Below are 19,506 nucleotides of genomic sequence, written 5' to 3'. Positions count from 1 at the left end.
GATCACAACTAGACCCTTAATTTCAGAGTTTTATTGAATTCAAATATAACCATCTGCCATGGCAAAATTCAAACCTGGTTTCCCAGAACATTGCCTGGCTCCCTGGATTAATAGTCTAGTGATAATACCACTAGGCTATCACCTCCCTAAGCCAGGATGTGAGGGTCTTGGAGGGAACTTGCATGGGAATGGTGTCCCATGTATCTGCTGTCATTGCCCTTAATGATGGTAGTGGCTGTGTCTGTGGAAGCAGCCTTGGCGAATGCCTTTGAGGGGGTACACACATTGCTGTTACTTTGCATTGATCGTTCAGGGAATGAATGTTGAGGGGGTTAGATGATGTGCCAATCAAACAGGGTACTCAATAGTATCAAACTGGTTGAGTGTTGCTGGAGCTGCACTCATCCAGACAAATGGGGAGCCTTGCTTTCCAATGCCGATTTGTGCCCTGTGGATGGTGGACAGACTTTGGGAAGTCAGGAAGTGAATTATTGCCTCAGAATTCCTAAACGGCTCTTATACATAGATTATTCGGTTTCTGGTCAGTGGTAACCCCATTGATATACTTCTCTGAAGGTTGTTGATACTGGGTGATACCGTGACCATCAAAGACTGGTGATTGGATTCTCTCTTGTTTCAGCTGATCATTGTTTGACACTTAATTGGTACAAATGCTTAACCCAAGCTTGGATATTGTCCAGCTCTTACTGCATATAAATAAAGGATGCAGACAAATTAAGGACAGAATAATGAAATTGTTTAAAGCTACAGTATGGAATGTGAGAATCTCACTGGTAAATTTGGTTTGGTAAGGGATTGGGTTACCTTTGAGACTGATGGGTGAAAGAGATACTGAGGGATGTGGCGTGAGCTAAGGGAATGAGGGAGGGCTTTTTGGGATGTGGAACAGCAACATAAATCTGCTCTGCTTGTCCCTCAGCCTGCAGCCGGAGATAACTGAGCCTTTCAGTGTGAAGGACACTGAGATTCGCTCCTGTATCAGATCCATCTCACGCCAGTCCTCAGCTGCTGCCAGAGCTGGCCAGATCACAGTATGGTCACTGTATTCCTGCTCAGTGTAATCTCTCTCCTACTGCTCCTGAGGTTCTGGAGACGTGGAAGTTTCCAGAAGCAGCAAAACCAACGGAAGCTCCCTGGGCCACCTGCACTGCCGTTCCTAGGTAACCTGAAGGACCTCAGGCATCCACGTCTCCATGTCCACCTGACTGAACTGGCCAAGAGATTTGGGCCAATCTACAGACTGAGGGCATGGAGAGAAGGTCAGTCAGTGAGGGAGATATGGGAGAGTCTTAGTGGAGACTAGGAATCCACTAACACGGAGCGATTTATAGGCACAATAAGTCACAAACCGTAGCCTGATTAGAGTGTGAACATAAATAGGAATATGTGTGTGTACATGCGCATCTCTGTTTGTGTGCATTTGTATGTATCTATGTATCTGTGTCCATGTGCACAGGTGTGTGCGTCTGGATGTGCATGTGTGTATGTGTCTACATGTATGTGTGTTTACCAATGTGGCTAAGTGTGCATTTGTGTGTACCTGTGTGTGCGTGTGTCTGTGTGCATTCTGCATGTGTCTCTGTGTGTGTATCTTTATATCTGTGTGGATCTGTGTAGCTGTGCATCTATGTGCATGTGCCTCTGTTCTTCTGCACGTGTGTGTCTTTGTGTCTGCATCTGTATGTATGTCTGTGTATCTGTGTCTGCATCTGTATATGTGTCTGTGTGTCTGCATGTTTCTGTGTTTGTATGTCTTTCTTTGTCTGTGCATATATGTATTTGTGCCTATGCCTATGTCTGTGCCAATCTGTATGTGTGCCTGCATCTGTAGTGTGCCTGAATGTTTCAACATCTGTATGTGTGTGTTTGTGATAACAAATAGCAACATGTTCATAGTCAATGTAATAAAAACGTTTTTATCAGTGTAAATTGTTCTACTAAGACCTGATGCAACTTAGAATCGGTAAGCAACTTGGAACCAGTTCTGAGGACTCGGTAGTTGCTGTTCAATGTGCATTGTTCATTCAGGCCTTTCAAATCCTATCTCACTTGAGGAATTGGGTTGAAGTGAAGTGAGGTGATGGTGAAACTCGTTGTTGAACCTTCCTTGACAAGAGGAGTGACACAGTAGCTCAGTGGTTGGGGACAAACAGATGCCAGGAACCTGGGTTTGATTCCACCTTCTCTGTGTGGAGTTTGCACCCCCTCCTCATGTCTACGTGGGGTTCCTCCGGTTGCTCTGGTTACCCTCTCACAGTCCAAAGACGTGCAGGTTAGCGGGATTGGCTGTGGGAAATGCAAGGCTACAGGGATAGAGTAGGTGGATGGGTCTGGACAGGATGCTGTTCAGAGGGGTTAGTGTGAACCTGATGGGGCGAATGGCCTGTTTCCGCATTGCAGGGATTGTATGATTCTACGATTCTAACAGAACACAGCAGTTATGATGAAAGACTGGAGTTTCTTATTCTTCAGTGACTGGCAGAGGGTACGTGTAGGTCACTAGACTGTGATCTTCAACTGCAGAGGGAGCTGAGCTGGGATGGGTTAGGAACTGACAATGGTCTGGCTCCCAGCTTAGTGCCCCTGCCAATGCCACACCACCAAGAGACTCTGTGGTAAGGCCCAAAGAATGGTGTAGCCTATACTGTTACAGCAGAGTCTTTACTGTTACCATGTGTCCAACTGAGAGCATCTCCTGTTCTTACTGCTGACATGCAGTGGAGTATGGAAAGGAGCTACAAGTCAGTACATAGAGAGATCTGACTGGCTAAAAGACAAGGCTGCCTTATCGGCCATTCAGGCCTGGATGGATCCTGAACAGGAAACCTCTGGCTCAGGGGCAGGGACATTACCCACTGCTGCAGGGATCTCAGACTAATGGAGGTGAGGAGGTGGTGAGGGCGAGGGGGGGAGGTGGAGGGGGTGGGGGGGTAGTTGGGGGGAGGTGCAGAGTAGAGGTGACCGAGAGGAGGTTAAAAGTTGAACGTGGGTAGTGTCAGTCAGCACGTTCCCACGTGTGAAGGTCGATCCAAGCAGGAGAGAGCAGCAAATAAGAGAAGTAACTGTACGGGATCTCAGGGGAAAGCTGTATACCCAGAGAGTGAGGGGAATGTGGGAATTGTCAGCACAGGCACTGGGAGTGACGGACTGTCGGGATACATTTCAGGGAAGTTTCATAAATGCAAGAGTGAGCTCGGGAGGGATGGGGCATGCCAGTGAGGTGGAAGGTAATCAGATGGGAGCAGATTCAAGTGCAGCACAAACGCCCCACTGATCCCCCCAGCAGGTTCAGTGGCCTATTACTTTGCGGAAAATGTGCTATAAAGATCAACATTGGAAATACAAAGTAATTTCCACTCGTTTCCAGAAATCGTGGTCCTGAACAACACGGAACTAATTAAGGAGGCACTGCTGAAGAGATCGTCTGAGTTTGCTGGCAGGCCGGAGACCTTTACAGGTACAGGGCCGAATTCAGACACTGTGCTCTCTGAAGGCTGGTCCCTTTAGCTCATGCAGGATTTTCACAACAGCTTCAGTTTCTCACACCACAGAGCGACTGAATCTGTAAAAGGGGGAATGAAAGGGTAACTCAGAGTCAGATCAGCGAGAATTCCAAATGCACCGCCCCATCCCCCACTGTCCCAGGTAAGGCCTGGATCAGCCTGGGCTCTGTCTCCCCTCCCCCCACCCTGGGTAAGGCCTGGATCAGTCTGGGCTGTGTCTCTTCACCCCTCACCCTGGGTAAGGCCTGGATCAGCCTGGGATCTGTCTCCCCTCCCCACCGTGGGTAAGGCCTGGATCAGTCCAGGTTCTATCTCTGCCCCCCCACCGTGGGTAAGGCCTGGATCAGTCCAGGTTCTATCTCTGCCCTCCCACCGTGGGTAAGGCCTGGATCAGTCTGGTCTCTGTCTCTGCCTCCCCACCCTGGGTAAGGCCTGGATCAGTCTGGGCTCTGTCTCCCCCCCCTCACCCTGAGTAAGGTCTGGATCAGTCTGGTCTCTGTCTCTTCACCCCTCACCCTGGGTAAGGCCGGGATCAGTCTGGGCTCTATCTCTTCTCTTCTCCCCACCCTGGGTAAGTCTGAGATCAATCAAGGGTCTGTCTCTCTCCCCCACACCCTAGGTAAGGCCGAGATCAGTCAAGGGTCTGTGTCTCTCCCCCACCCTCGATAAGGTCTGGATCAGTCAAGTATCTGTCTGTCTCCCCACTCCCCACTTCCTACGTCTCACTACTCCTTTCCTACTTTTTCTTCCCTCTTGTCTCCCCCTTTGCCATTTGTCATAGAGTCAGAGTTATATTGTATGGAAACAGACTCTTCGGCTCAACCTGTCCATGCTGAATAAGTTTTCCAAACTAATCTCCAGAAGAACCTCGATTATCTGGCATTCAATTATCCAAATATCGGATTCTCCAGTAAGATCACAATATCCCGATGCTTGGCTAAACAATATTATCCTACATTCGATTATCCAGAATTCGATTAACCGAATGAAATACTCCCTGCCTGTGTCCCTCGGATAATCGAGGTTTCTCTGTCGTCCTGGTTTCCTGCATTTGAACATACCCCTCTAAACAGCTCGGCGAACAGAACCACAACAACGAGCACCCGAGCTACAAATCTTCGCACAAACCTTGAACCCCTCTAAAGCCTTCCTGTCCATGCATCCGTTCAGATGTCTTTTAAATGTCATTGTACCCAGCATTATACCACTTCCTCCAGCAGCTCATTCCATACACGGACAACACTTCTGCACGAAAAAGGCTGCCTATCAGCACTCTTTTATATTTTTCCTCTCTCACCTTAAACCTATGCCCTCTAGTTTTGAACTCTCCTAACTTTACCCTGTCTGTGTCCCGCATAATTTCATAAACCTTTATAAGGTCGCCCCTCAGCCTCCAATGCTTCATGATTCATGGATAAAGATCCCAGCCTATCCAGTCTCTCCTTCTAACTGTGTAAGTCCTGCCCTGATTTGTCTTACCAAAATGCAACACCTTGCCTATATCTGCACTAAACTCCATCTGCTATTCCTTAATGCATTGACCCAGTTGATGAAGACCCTGTTGCACTCTTAAATAACCTTCCTCACTGTCCAGCATATTACCAATTTTGGCGTCATCCACAAACCTAACGACTGTGCTCCTGTATCCTAATCCAAATTCTCATTTAAATGACAAACAACAGTGCACCCAGCACTAATCCTTTTCGGACACCCCTGCTCACAGATGAACAACAACCGTCTGCCTCCTACTGTTAAGCCTATTTTATATCCAGTTGGCTAGCTCTCCCTGACCCCATGTGATCTGACCTTACTAACCAGTTTACTGTGCAGAGGCTTGTTAAACATCTTGCTAAAGTCCACATAGACAATGACCACTGCTCCATCTTCATCCATCTTCTTGGTCACCTCTTCAATCAAGTTTGTGAGATATGGTGTCCCCTGCACAAAGCCATGCTGACTATCCCTAAACAGTCCTTGCCTTTCTAAATGCATGTAAACCCTTTATCTCAGAATTCCCTCCAACAAAGTACCCACCGGTAACACACATCTCATCGGTTTACAGTTCCCTGACTTTTCCTTGTAGCCTTTCATAAATAATGGCACCACATTAGGCACCCTCCGGTCTTCCTCCACCTCACCCTGTTGATGATACAGGTGTCTCTGCTAGGAGACCCCACAACATCTTCCCCAGCTTCCTGTGATACACTTGATCAGTCCCCAGGGACATACCTACATTTACGCATTTTCAGACCTGCAGCACATCCTCTTCTGAAATGTCAACTCTTCGAGACATCACTATTTATTTCCCCCAAGTTCACTAGCTGCCATATCTTTCTATACAGTCAATACTGATGCAAAATATTCATTTAGGATCTCACCCATCCCTTGTGGTACAACACATTGATGGCCTTGTGGATCTTTAAGGGACCCTATTCTCTCTCTCGTTATTCTTTGGGCCTTAATATCCTTGTAGAATCTTTGGATTCTCCTCAACCTTATATGCCAAAGCTATCATATGTCCCTTTTGTGCCCTCCCAATTTCCCTCCTATTGCCCCTGTACTCTTCAAGCGACTCACTCAATCCCAGCTGTCGATGCCTGCTTCTTTCTTTTTCTTGACCAGCCCCTCAAAACCTCGAGTCATCCAGTGTTCCCTACTCCTACCAGCCTTGCCCTACACATCAACAGGAACATACTCACCCTGAACTCTCACGAGCTCAGTTTTGAGAGTCTCCCACTTGCCAGATGTCACTTTGCCTGTGAACAGCCTCCCCCAATCAACTTTTGAAAGTTCCTCTCTAATACCATCAAAACTGACCTTGCCCCAGTTTAGAACTTTGACTTTTGGCCTAGGCCCATCCTTTTCCTTAACTGCAGGAAGTTCCCAGGTTACGAACGAGTTTGTTTTTTCTGCTGTTTGCAAGCTGAATTTGTGCATAAGTGGGATCACATACAGGCTAATTAGTCCGCCTGCTCGTTAGGTTGAAACATTGTAGGTAACTCGGATTTTATAAATAATTTTTAAAAATGAGAAGCCAGAGATCGGTTCGTACGTACGGGACATTTGTCAGCTGGATGTTTGTAACCCAGGGGCGTCCTGTACTTAAAAGATAACAGAATTATGATTGCTGGTCCAAAGTGCTCCCCAATTAAAACCCGGTCACTTGCTGTGCCTTATTTCCCAAGACGTTCAGTTATGCCCCTTCTCGAGTACGGCTATTTTCGTATTGATTGAGAAAGTTTCTTGAACACACTTAAATTCTCCTCCACCCAAGCCCTTAACACTATGGTAGTCCCAATCTATGTTTGGAAAGTTAAAATCCCCTCCCATTACAACCCTATTATTCTATCTGCAAACTCTGCAAATTTGTTTGCTGATTTCTCACTGACTATAGAGAGGCCTAGAGTACAATCCCATAAAGTGATCACCCCCCTTCTTATTTCTCAGTTCCACACATATAGCTTTACTGGACCAACCCCCTCTCTAAGCACTGCTGTGATATTTTCCCTAGTCAAAAACATCATTGCCCTTCTCTCTTGCCTCCAGCATCTATATCCTGGAACACTGAGCTGCCAGTCCTGTCCATCCCTGAGTCATGTCTCTGTAATCGCTATTGGTTGGGGAGGTGGGGTGGGTGGGAGATTGGATGGGGAGTGTGGGCAGGATGTTGGATGGGAGATGGGGGTGTTGGATGGGGCTGGGGCAAGGAGTTGAATGGGGTGGGGGTAGGATGTTGGATGGGAGGATGGGGTGGGATATTGGTTGGGGGGTTGGGGTAAGGGTGTTTGATGGGGTGTGTTGGTGGGGTGTTGGATGAAGTTGGGGGCGAGGTGTTGGATGGGGGTTGTTGGAGGGGTATTGGATGGGGGTAGGGTGTTGGATGGGGGTTTGGTGGGGTGTTGGATGGGGGCATTGGTGGGGTGTTGTATGAGAGTGTTGTTGAGATGTTGGATGGGGGTGGGGAGTAGGGTGTTGGATGGGGGTAGGGGGTAGGGTGTTGGAGGGGATGGAGGCGGGGTATTGGATGGGCAATGGGTGGGGTGTTGGATGGGGTGTGTTGGATGGGGGTTGTTGGAGGAGTGTTGGATGTGGGGATGGGGGTGGGATGTTGGATGGGGGTGTGGGTGGTGTGTTGGATGGGGGTTGTTGGAGGGGTGTTGGATGGGAAGGGGGATGTTGGATCGGAGTGTTGGTGAGGTTTTGGATGAGAGATGTTGGTGAGGCGTTGGATGGGGTATGGGGGTAGGGTGTTGGAGGGGGTTGGGGTGGGGTGTTGGAGGGGGATGGGGCAGGGTGTTGAATGGGGAGGAGGGGGAGGTATTGGATGGGGGTGTTGGAGGGGTGTTGAATGGGAAGGGGGATGTTGGATGGGAGTGTTGGTGAGGTTTTGGTTGAGGGGTGTTGGTGCGGTGTTGGATGGGGGTGTGGGGGGGTAGGGTGTTGGAGGGGAATGGGTTGGAGTGTTGGGGGGATGGGGAAGGGTGTTGAGTGAGGGAGGAGGGGAAGGTGTTGGATGGATGGTGGTGGGGTGTTGGATGGGGATTATTGGAGGGGTGTTGGATGGGAAGGGGATGTTGGATGGGGGTGTTGGTGAGGTATTGAATGAGGGGTGTTAGTGAGGTGTTGGATGAAGGGGTGGGGGTGTTGATGGGGTGTGGGAGTTAGGGTTTTGGAGGGGATGGGGTGGGTGTTGGATGGGGAGGGGGTGAGGTGTTAGATGGGGAGGGGGTGTTGGATGGGGGTGGGGTGTTGGATGGGGACTGTGGGGGTAGGGTTTTCGATGGGGGAATGGGGGTGCAGGTGGGTATTGGATGGGGGATGAGGGGTGGGGTGTTGGATGGGGTGTGTGGTATTGGAGGTGGGATGTTGGATGGGGGATGAGGCGGGGTATTGGATGGGGTGGTGGGACAGGTATTGAATGGCAGTGTGTTTTGGTGGCGGTGGGGGTGGAGAACTGCCTCGGTCCCAGTTACCCTGAACCCGTCACCTAAAGCTGCAGCCGTCTGTCCCAGGAAACACCATCTCGTTCGGTGGGAAGGACCTGTCCCTGGGAGATTACACCAGCGTCTGGAAGCTGGAGAAGAAGCTCGCTCACAGTGCCATCCAGAGGAGTCGGATCTCTCACCTCGAGCCGGTGGTGGAACGGGAAGCTCGGAAACTGTGCAAGGTACAATGGGGAACATTCGGCCCAGGGCGGGAAGGTGTGGGATGGGACAACAGGGGATGGGATGTGGGGGTGGGGGGAGATGGTGGAGGGAGAAGGGCTGGCTCATAGAATCATACATTATAGAAACTGGCCCTGCGGTCCAACTAGTCCATACTGACCAGATTTCCTAAACTGAACTCGTCCCATCTACAGGAAGAAAATCACTGCAGATGCTGGAATCTGTACTAAATACAATCAATGCTGGAGATCACAGCAGGTCAGGCAGCATCCATGGAGAGACAGCAAGCTAACGTTTCAAGTCCACCTGTGTTTGGCTGATTTACCTCCGTACCTTTCCTATTCATGTTCCTGTCTTTTAGATGTTGTAACTATATCTGCCATTTCCTCTGGCAGCTCATTCCACATACGAACCACCCTCTGCATGATCAAGTTGCCCCTTAGGTCCCTTTAAGTCTTTCCCCTTCACCTTAAACCATGCCCTCTAGTTTTTGAACTCCCCTACCCTGGGGAAATGACCTCTGCTATTTGTCTTATTTAAGCCCCTCAGGATCTTATAAACCTGTATTGGGTCAACCCTCAGCTTCTGACACTCCAGAGAAAAAATGTTCCAGCTTATCCAGCTGCACCTTATAACTCAAGCCCTTCATTTCGAAACACATCCTTCCGAATCTTTTCTGCACCCTCTCGAACAATATCCTTTCTGTAGCAGGGTGACCAGGTCAGACAGATGGTGGAGGGGTTGGGCTGGGTGTCGTAAACTGCAGAGACCAACAAGGGATGGTATATTACTGAGGGTACCAATCCTAGAAGTCAACATCCACTGAATGAATGGAGTCTATTTTTAGCAACAGAGTGGATACAAATGATAGGGTTGAACATTTCAAATCTGAAGTTTATCTTCCACGGTTATCAATCTGTGTATCGTTCAGTTCATGTACTGTGGATATGACTTGGATTTCACACAACTTAGCTTGCTTATATTTAACTGAGGGCCGGCTGGAGGAGGATACTCTCTCAATCATCTTTATCATTGCCCCCCCACCCCCCCACAGGCTTTCCAGAGCTACGTGGGGTCACCAGTGGAAACCTCGAGAGATTTCTCCATTTCCACCTGCAACGTCATCTCTTCCCTGATCTTTGGCACAGAGGTAAACGTTTGGAAAGATCCAATCGCCATTTCATTGCATTCTGCATTCAATAGAGGTCCCTCCCGGCACATTCAAGTGCTGCCCACTTGGTAGGTACATCATTGGAGGTGAGAGAGGGACAGGGAGGGCTAACCTTGGGATTTGTGCCACTGGTTTCCATGGAAACCCTCCTCTCCGAGCTTCCCCCGGCCTGTGCTCCTCATCTCCCAGAGATCAGAGATTGGAATGTCGGCAGCAGAGAGCCACGACAAACACAAACGTTGGAGAAACTCTAAGAGTCTGACAGTGCCTTGTAGAGAGAGAGAGAAAGAGAGAGAGAAAAAAAACAAAGTTAACAGTTCGAGTCTGGGCTGACTCTTCTTCAATGTCAGAAGTTGGGGAAGGACGGTAGATATGTTGGGTGGCAGTGGGGGGGAAGAGTGGATATGTGGAGACAGTGCCCTGAGTGAGAGTGTGAGAGAGAGAGAGAGAGAGAGGGATTAGTGATGGGAAGCTAGGGAAGAGGAGAAGTGAACTCAGTGAGAATGGAGCTGGTCAGCAGGTGAAAATGGGTTGACTGTGCCTAAGGAACCTGGGATTAGGGGATGGGTCATAGACATGGAAGGGGCTGTTCAGGCTCTGAAATTATTCAGCTCGATGTTGAAGGCTGTAAGGTCCTGAAGTGGAAGATGAGGTGATTACGGGAGAATCGAGTGTTCCCTGCGATTGAGGCTTTCCTTGGTTCACAACCTTTGATGAAGTGAACATTGATGGACACCTGTGCTTCTGATGAGCTTCACTAAAGGAATTTCATTTTGTTTTGCACAAGGGCAGAAATAGTTGGGAAACCAACACTTTCAATTCACCCGCAGGGTCAGGGTGGATCACTGTGATCGTCCATGGGATCAGGGTGGATCACTGTGATCGTCCATGGGGTCAGGGTGGATCACTGTGATCATCCATGGGGTCAGGATGGATCACTGCGATCACCCACAGGATTTAGTATAGATCACTGTGATCACCCACAGAGCAGGGTGGATCACTGCAATCACGTTCAGGATTTAGTGTGGATCACTGTGATCACCCGGGGGATCAGTGTGGATCACTGTGATAACCCACGGTTTTAGGGTGGATCACTGTGACCACCTACAGTATCGTAATATAGAGTCACAGTGACATACATTGCAGAAACAGGCTCTTCAGCCCCCTCTGTTGATGTTTACTAATACACCAACCTACACTAATGCCATTTAGCTGTACATGATCCTTGGCCTAATGTGTCCTTGTAAGTGTTCATCCAGACATCTCGTCAATGCTGCAAGAGTATTTTTACAAAGATTTGGCATGAAAAGGAAGATTCACTCACACAGGTGGCGATAAGGATTTGAATCGAGGGATGGTGAGGTTAACTCACTCAATCAGAACTCGAATCGAAAAGAAAAGATCACAGAAGGTTCCAAGCCACATTTGAAAAAGACCTTTGACATAACATTATCTATTGCACTATCAGAATTTAACTTCTTTTGACAGCTAAAACCTTCTGACAAAGGTCTTCACCAGTAACATAAACAGACAATGTAGGATCAAGTCTTAATGCACCAAGGTGGCCATTATACAATAATTGCGAGGAATCAGTTTTCTTGCATTACTCGTTAAATTAACAAATCTAAAATGTCGAACATGAACATTTCATTGAGTTTCAGATCTGGGTTGTCATGCTGCTTTGAGCAGATTTGGAGGGCGTGGGGGAGGTGGCGAAACTATGACTAATGCATTTTGGCAGGAATAGAGGAGCTGAATATTATTCAAATGGAGAAAGCTACAGAACAGAGGAGTCCTCATGCATGAATCTAGCAAAAATGTTCAGCAGGTAATAGGCAGGGCACATGGAATTGTTTTAAGGGGCATGGAATGGAAAGGAGGGAGCTTCTGCTAAAAATATACCAGGCATTAATCAGACCACAGCTGGAATACAGGGAACAGTTTTGGGCCCCTTACCTAGAGGAAGACATTCTGGCATTAGGGGCAGTGCAGAGAAGGTTCACTGGGCTGACACCGGTTCGGCAGGGACTGTCTTATCAGCAGGGGTTGTAGAGGTTGGGCCTTTGTACCAGTTGGAGTTTAGAAGAATAAGAGGCGACATCATTGAAACAGATAGAATCCTGCGGGACCTGACAGGGGCGATGGGGAAAGCTGCAGATTAAATTTCAGAATAATTCAAGACAGAGATAAAGAGAGATTTTCTTTCTCAGAAGGTAGTGAATCTGTGGAATTCTCGTCTGCATAGGGCTGGAGAGATTGGTTTGTTACGTTCATCCGGAGAGAGAGAAATATTTAATCATTGAGGGAATAACATTGAGTCAAATGGAAAGACGAGAAATTGGAACTGAGGACAATCAGATTGAACTGGTCATTGTGATCACGCATGGGATCAGTGCTGGTGACCTCAGTTGTAATCTGTCACTGTTCACGGGATCTTTCTCATTGTTTGTCTGATTTCAGTACGAGAGGGATGATCCTGATCTTCGGGTTATACATGACTGCCTGGTGGAGGTGGTCAGGCTCTGGAGGTCTCCGTCCATCACTCTTCTCGATATGTTTCCCATCCTCCAGGTACGCTCAATAGAGATTAGATTAGATTAGATTACTTACAGTGTGGAAACAGGCCCTTTGGCCCAACAGTCCACACCGACCCTCCGAAGAGCAACGCACCCAGGTCCATTCCCCTACATTTATACCTTCACCTAACACTATGGGCAATTTAGCATGGCCAATTCACCTAACCTGCACATTTCGCTTTTGGACTGTGGGAAGAAACCAGAACAGACAGAGGAAACCCACGCAGACACAGGGAGAATGTGCAAACTCCACATAGACAGTTGCCTGAGGTGGGAATTGAACCCAGGTCTCTGGTGCTGTGAGACAGCAGTGCTAACCACTGTGCCACTGTGCTGCCCCACCTCAGTCACTGCCACTCTCCCAGGCCTAGCCCAAGGTCTGTAATATGGCTGGTAATAACCAGCCAGCTCTCAATACCCCTAATGGTGTTTCTCTATGCAGTGAGAATTTGATGGAGAGAACATTTGGCATTGACTGCCTATTATTTGAATGAGATGAGTCGAATTGGGCACCAATGACTGGGCCATTATTCAATGCCCATCCAGAATTACCCGAGAACACATGGCAGTCAGCTGCCTTCTTGAACCACTGCAGTCAAGACAGGTCAATGTCACTGTCATGAGGGAGGACACTCTAGGATTTTGTCCCTATGAGACAGTGGAGCTGGCTTGGAGGGATGAGTGCCTCGTTGCAGGGCAAGCTGTCTGTCCAAACCTTGATGCATTCCATGCGGAATCAGTAATTAATCTCCTCAGTGAGTATGAGTTGCCATGGTAACAGGCAATGGCCTGTCCAACTGGAACTCATCGCCTGAGCCCCTTTACAAAGCAGACCCAGGCCCGGCTCTGCAGAACTTCAGTCCTGGGATAGGTCTCACTGATGCATGTCATGAGTAGCGGCTCAATTGTGGCACTCACCAAAAAATGATGTCCCTTTCCAGTCGGAAATCCCCGGATTTTACCTTCATCCCAACACAACACTGTAGCTGCCATGCACTGATGTCCCATGAAAAACATTGGTTATTGTTATGATGATCAGCATTAAGGAATGCTGCAGTTTCTTCTGTTTCTTACCATTAGAATTTTCCTAACTCCACTTGGAAGGCGTTCCTGAAGGAAGTGAAGACACGAGACTCCTTCGTGAGACAGCAGATTGAGAGACACAAGGTAAGTGAGTACATTTCACAACTATCCAGCGAGGAATATTACATATTGGCTGGGAAAGGCTCAGCAAACATTTCCGAAAACCCCACATTGTCGATGGGGGTGCAGGCTGGCAGGTCGATGGGTTCTCACATCACACTTCACTTCACCCACACAGAGGTAGCGTGAAAGGAATTGTTTTCAACGGTTTTCAATTCGCGCAGGTACGGTCTACCTTTATAAACTTCTGCACTCCCAGTCTGTTACACAGTGACACTGACCTGCTGCACACTCCTCACGGTCTGTTACACAGTGACACTGACCTGCCACACACTCCTCCCAGTCTGTTACACAGTGACACTGACCTGCCGCACACTCCTCCCAGTCTGTTACACAGTGACACTGATCTGCTGCACACTCCTCCCAGTCTGTTACACATTGATATTGACCTGCCGCACACTCCTCCCAGTCTGTTACACAGTGACATTGATCTGCTGCACACTCCTCCCAGTCTGTTACACAGTGTTACTGACCTGTTGCACACTCCTCCCAGTTTGTTACAGTGATACTGACCTGCTACACACTCCTTCCAGCCTGTTACACAGTGACACTGATCTGCTGCACACTCCTCCCAGTCTGTTACAGTGACCCTGACCTGCCGCTCACTCCTCCTAGTCTGTTACACAGTGACACTGACCTGCCGCACACTCCTCCCAGTCTGTTACACAGTGACACTGACCTGCTGCACACTCCTCCCAGTCTGTTACACAGTGACACTGACCTGCTGCACCCTCCTCCCAGTCTGTTACACAGTGACACTGACCTGCTGCACTCTCCTCCCAGTCTGTTACACAGTGACACTGACCTGCCGCATACTCCTCCCAGTCTGTTACACAGTGACACTGACCTGCTGCACACTCCTCCCAGTCTGTTACATAGTGACAGCCACCTGCCGCACACTCTTCCTCTGATAATTCAGACCCTGACAAGTGTCTGGAGCAGATGGGCTGAGATCGGGGTGCAGACAGACTGAGCTAATATAACATTGAAGGCTTTGTATTGCAGGAGACATTTCAGCAGGGCAAGGTCCGCGATATCACCGATGCACTGATGAAGCATTTCTGGGAGCAGGAGGAAGGTGCTGCAGAGTTCAGGGAGCTCACAGAGGAACACGTTCACATGGTTATCGTGGACCTGTTTGTGGGTGGGACAGAAACAACATCTTCTACACTGGGCTGGGCCATCGCCTTCCTCATCCACAGGCCGGAGGTGAGTGTCATCACCCTGTCCCTGCATAACCACGGGAACCACCATTCAAACCAAGTACTGCTAGCTTCTAAAGTACCTCCAATCCTTCCCGCCCTGGATCACCAGAGGGACAATGTTCTCCCCGGCTCAGAAATCTTTCATCAGTTCCTGGCAACCTACGCTTCCCCCAGACTCTGGGGCAATTCACAACACCCATAGTTCATTCACAAGGTCACTTAGTACCACAGTGTGGTGGCTAAGACAAGTTAAAATAGAGTGCTGTGAGTTATGACTGCACTGCTGAGGAGATTTACAAGGATGCTGAGTGCTTTAGCTCAGGTGAGGTATTGAATAGGCGAGTTGCTGTTTTGTATGTAACCAAAGCGAGTCAGCAGATTTGGTTGAGGTTTGTAAAGTTACTGATTTAAATGGGTAAGGTGGATCTGTTTCTGTTACTGACAGTCTTGTGGTGCAGAGGGTCCTGTCATTGCTCTGAGTCAGTAACTCTCTGTCTAAGTCTTTGTCTCGGACAGGAGAAAGTGAGGACTGCAGATGCTGGAGATCAGAGCTGAAAATGTGTTGTTGGAAAAGCGCAGCAGGTCAGGCAGCATCCAAACAGCAGGAGAATCGACGTTTCGGGCATGAGCCCTTCTTCAGGAATGAGGAAGAAGGTCCACACCATGTCCAAACATGGACCTTCCTGAGGGATCTGTACCACAATACTAGCGATATAGGCTTTGATTTGAAGTAATAGATAGGAAAGAGGGTTGGGAGGAGAATGTAAGGAGCCTGCCAAGCGGTATAGCTTGTTAAGTGAGGGACTAAACATCGAGCAAACAGTACAATATGGGAAAGTGCAAAATGTTCCATTTTAGCAGAAAGAATAAAATGAAACACATCATCAAATTGGTGAGAGGTTGCAGAGCTCTCAGGTGCAGAGAGATCTGGGTGCCCCAGTAGATGAATCGCAGAAGGTTAGTTTGGAGGTACAGCAAGTAATCAGGGAAGCTCACAGAATATTATGCAAGAAATTGAATGCAGAGTAGGGATGGTATGCTTCAGTAATAGGGAGTGTTGGTGAGACCATATTCATTCCTGTGTCCAGTACCGGTCACTGTATTCCCAAAGGACATTCGTGCACTGGAAACAGTTCAGGGAAGGTTTACTTGATTAAGATGTGGAATGAGCAGGTTGCGTGTATCACTCACAGTTACCACGTCAATGCCATCCCACTCCCGTAACCAGGTCTGCGTGTATCACTCACGGTTACCACGTCAACAACACCATCCCACCCCCATAACCATGTCTGCCTGTCACTCACAGTTACCATGTCAACACCATCCCACTTCCGTAACCAGGTCTGTGTGTCACTCACGATTACCACGTCAACAACATCCCACTCCTGTAACGAGGTCTGCGTGGTTACCATATCGAAACCATTCCACCCCCATAACCAAGTTTGCTTGTCACTCACGGTTACCATGTCGACACAACCCCACACCCATAACTTGGTCGGTGTGTGTCACTCACGGTTACCACGTCAACACAATCCCACCCCTGTTAACCAGGTCTGCATGTGTCACTTGCGGTTACTATGTTGAGACAAACCATCTCATGTCCCTCTTTGTCTCTTCCAGATCCAGGACAGGATTTATAAGGAGATTTGTGAAATGGTTGGAGAAGATTGTTATCCAGCCTACGCTGACAGGAGGAAGCTCACGGTCCTGTCAGCCACCATCGCTGAGGTCCTGAGGCTAAGACCAGTGGTGCCTATCTCTGTGATGCACAGAACGACCTGTGACACAAGGTAACACAACCAGACACCCCACACTCCCCACGCTGCGTGTAATCTCGGGGATGGTCTAGACCATTTCCAATGGGAATGAGGGGGCTGATCCGGCCTTGAGATCCTGCCCGAGAGTAAGTGCAGTTCTGCTCAACTTTCCTTCAACAAACCATTGATGAGAAAAGATGCCGATTACACAGGGTGGGGCAAGAATGGAGCGAGCAAAGTTTCCAGCTCCAGACCAGCTGTGGCAGGGCTGAAGATGGATAATATGCCAGGAGCCGGGTCATGGTCATGGAGTGGATATGGAGTCAGTATCAAACCCTGGTGTTATTGAAATATCAGAGCTCACAACGTACAGACAGGACAACCCCATTTGTCAATCAGGCCTGAACCACATCGTGATAGTCACAGCAACATAACTAGAGAGTTCCTAGCTCCCTTAAGTCTGTCCACGAGGCACAAGTCAGGAGTCTGTTGGAATACTCCCTACTTGCCTGGAAGAGAGCAGCTCCAAAAACCATTCAAGAAGCTTGACTCGATCCCTAAGTTCACAAGATATAGGAGCACAATTAGGCCATTCGGCCCATTGAGTTGTGTTCTGCCATTAGATGATATGCTCCTCACTCTCATTTTCTTTCCTTTTCTCCATGTCCCTCCATTACCATTTAAAAATCTAACTTCTTCTTAAATTTACTCACTGTCCCAACATCCACTATACTTTGGCGTAGCGAATTCCACAGATGATCTGTGGAATCCAGGACAAAGCAGTTCCCTTGATTGGCACCACATCCATAAACGTTCACTCCCTCCACCACCGATGCTCAGAACAGCAGTGTGCACTATCTATAAGGTGCAAGGCAGAAAGTTACTGAAGAGTCTAAACCCACAACAGTTTTCATCCAGACGGAGAAGGGCAGCAGATATATGGGAACACCATCCCCTGCAAGTTCCCATCCAAGTCACTCACCATTCTGACTGGGAAACCTCTTTCACTGTTGCTGGAACAAAATCCTAGGATTCCTGTCCAAAGGACCGTGTGGGTCAACCACTGCACATATTTGTAATAGTTCAAGGGTGCAGCTCCCTACCACCTTCTCACCGACAATAAATGCTGATCTAATCGCATCTCAAACGAATACACTCCCTCATCTCCAATACCCTACTACAAGATCCACCCAGTCGTGTGATCTCACATCAAAAGTCTCAGGGCTAAAGAAAAAGGAGTAGAATATTCTGTAAAATTCCTGCCCCATTCCATGAAGCCAATGGGAACCAGTCAGTGTTAGAACTGCTAGGATTTTGTCAACACAATGGGTGTGTTCCCATAATGGGCCATCTTTGTCATTTGTGTTTTTCCCCGAAGTGTGGCAGGTTACTTCATTCCAAAAGGAACCAATGTGATCCCCAACCTCTTCGGAGCGCACCATGACGAAAGCAAATGGACAGACCCCACACATTTCAGACCAGGTAAGGAGCGTCATTGTATGGATTGGGACTGGCCCAGTAGAGATCAGCACAGGTTTGCATGAACACTGAGCCTGTACTCTGTGTGTTGTACAGAGCGATTCCTGGAGGCCGCTGACCCTGAGAGGGCCATGCAGAGTGTGTTGTCCTTCAGTCTGGGCGCCCGGACCTGTCTGGGGGAACCATTCGCACGGGTGGAGCTCTTCATCTTCCTGGGCTACCTGCTGAGGGAGTTCCAGTTCCTGCCCGGTGTGGAGGGAGTTCCCATCAATCTGCACGGCCAGCTGGGGACTGTACTTCAAGTCAAACCCTACCTCGTGTCCATCGTCCGCAGACCAGCTCCCCATCACACCTAACAGCCAGGACCGTCACCTGGGGCAGGGAGAGTGGGTGACCAAGAGGGACTTGGGTGGTGGGGGAGGGGGGGGCGGGGCAGGGTGGGGGACAGAGAGAGGCTGGGGGCAGGGTGGAGGGACAGAGAAGAGCTGGGAGACAGAGAGGGGCTCGGGGTGGGAGAAGGGGAGACTGAGAGGGGCTGGGGGAAGGGTGGGGGGACAGAGAGGGGCTGGGGGCAGGGTGGGGGGAACACAAATGGGTTGGGGAGGGGCTCGGGGACAGAGAGGTGCTGGGTCAGAGGGCAGAGTGGGGCAGAGGGAAGGTGAGGGCGTCAAAGTAGGGCTACGGGAAGGTGAGGGCGTCAGAGGGGCTGGGGGAGGGTGAGAGGGTTAGGATGGGGTTGAGGGAAACTGAGGTTTCAGGGTGGGGCTGATGGAGGGTGAGGGTGTCAGGGTGGGGCTGGGGGAGGGTGAGAGGGTCAGGGTGGGGCTGGGGAAAGGTGAGGGGGTCTGGGTGGGGCTGTGGAGGGTGCGGGGATCAGGTTGGGGCTGTGGGAAGGTGAGGGGGTCAGGGCGGGGCTGGGGAAAGGTGAGGGGGGTCAGGGTGAGGCTGGTAGAGGGTGAGGGGGTCAGGGTGGGGCTGGGGGAAGGTGAGGGTGTCAGGATGGGGCTGAGGGAGGAAGTTGGGGAACCTGTGTTGTGCAGAGTTCCCTCTCTGTCTCTCTGACCATTTTGTGGTTTTGCCGTGTGTTCTTTGCTTGATGCCTGAGACACATTCCAATTGATTCGGGAAGGAGGGACATATTAGCCACTGGCCCCTCGGCCTGGACACTGGCCCCTCGGCCTGGACACTGACCCCGGGTCCTGGACACCAATCCCTCTGCCTGGACACTGACCTCTCGGCCTGGACACTGATCCCTCTGCCTGGACACTGACCCTGTGGCCTAGACACTGAACCTTCGACCTGGACACTAACCTCTCGGCCTGGACACTGACCTCTCGGCCTGGACACTGGCCCTGGGGCCTGGACACTGACCCCTCGGCCTGGACACCGAACCCAGGGGGAGACACTGACCTCAGCCTGGACACTG

At 49.5% G+C, this 19,506-nt stretch overlaps 1 protein-coding gene across 1 annotated transcript; it reads left to right on the top strand.

Annotated features, from left to right (window-relative positions):
- Window positions 1–1,054: 1,054 nt before the first annotated feature.
- LOC132832950 (steroid 21-hydroxylase) lies at window positions 1,055–18,436 on the top strand. Its single transcript, XM_060851198.1, has 10 exons — window positions 1,055–1,280; window positions 3,389–3,478; window positions 8,537–8,691; window positions 9,744–9,839; window positions 12,321–12,431; window positions 13,517–13,603; window positions 14,645–14,848; window positions 16,465–16,634; window positions 17,980–18,083; window positions 18,177–18,436. The coding sequence occupies exons 1-10, from the start codon at window positions 1,055–1,057 to the stop codon at window positions 18,434–18,436; spliced, it is 1,503 nt and encodes a 500-aa protein (XP_060707181.1).
- Window positions 18,437–19,506: the final 1,070 nt, after the last annotated feature.

The sequence above is a fragment of the Hemiscyllium ocellatum genome, chromosome 35 (genome assembly GCF_020745735.1).
Source record: "Hemiscyllium ocellatum isolate sHemOce1 chromosome 35, sHemOce1.pat.X.cur, whole genome shotgun sequence".
NCBI classification, from domain to species: Eukaryota; Metazoa; Chordata; class Chondrichthyes; order Orectolobiformes; family Hemiscylliidae; genus Hemiscyllium; species Hemiscyllium ocellatum.
The sequence above is the reverse complement of the archived record's forward strand: the minus strand, read 5'-3'. Positions and strand labels throughout refer to the sequence as shown.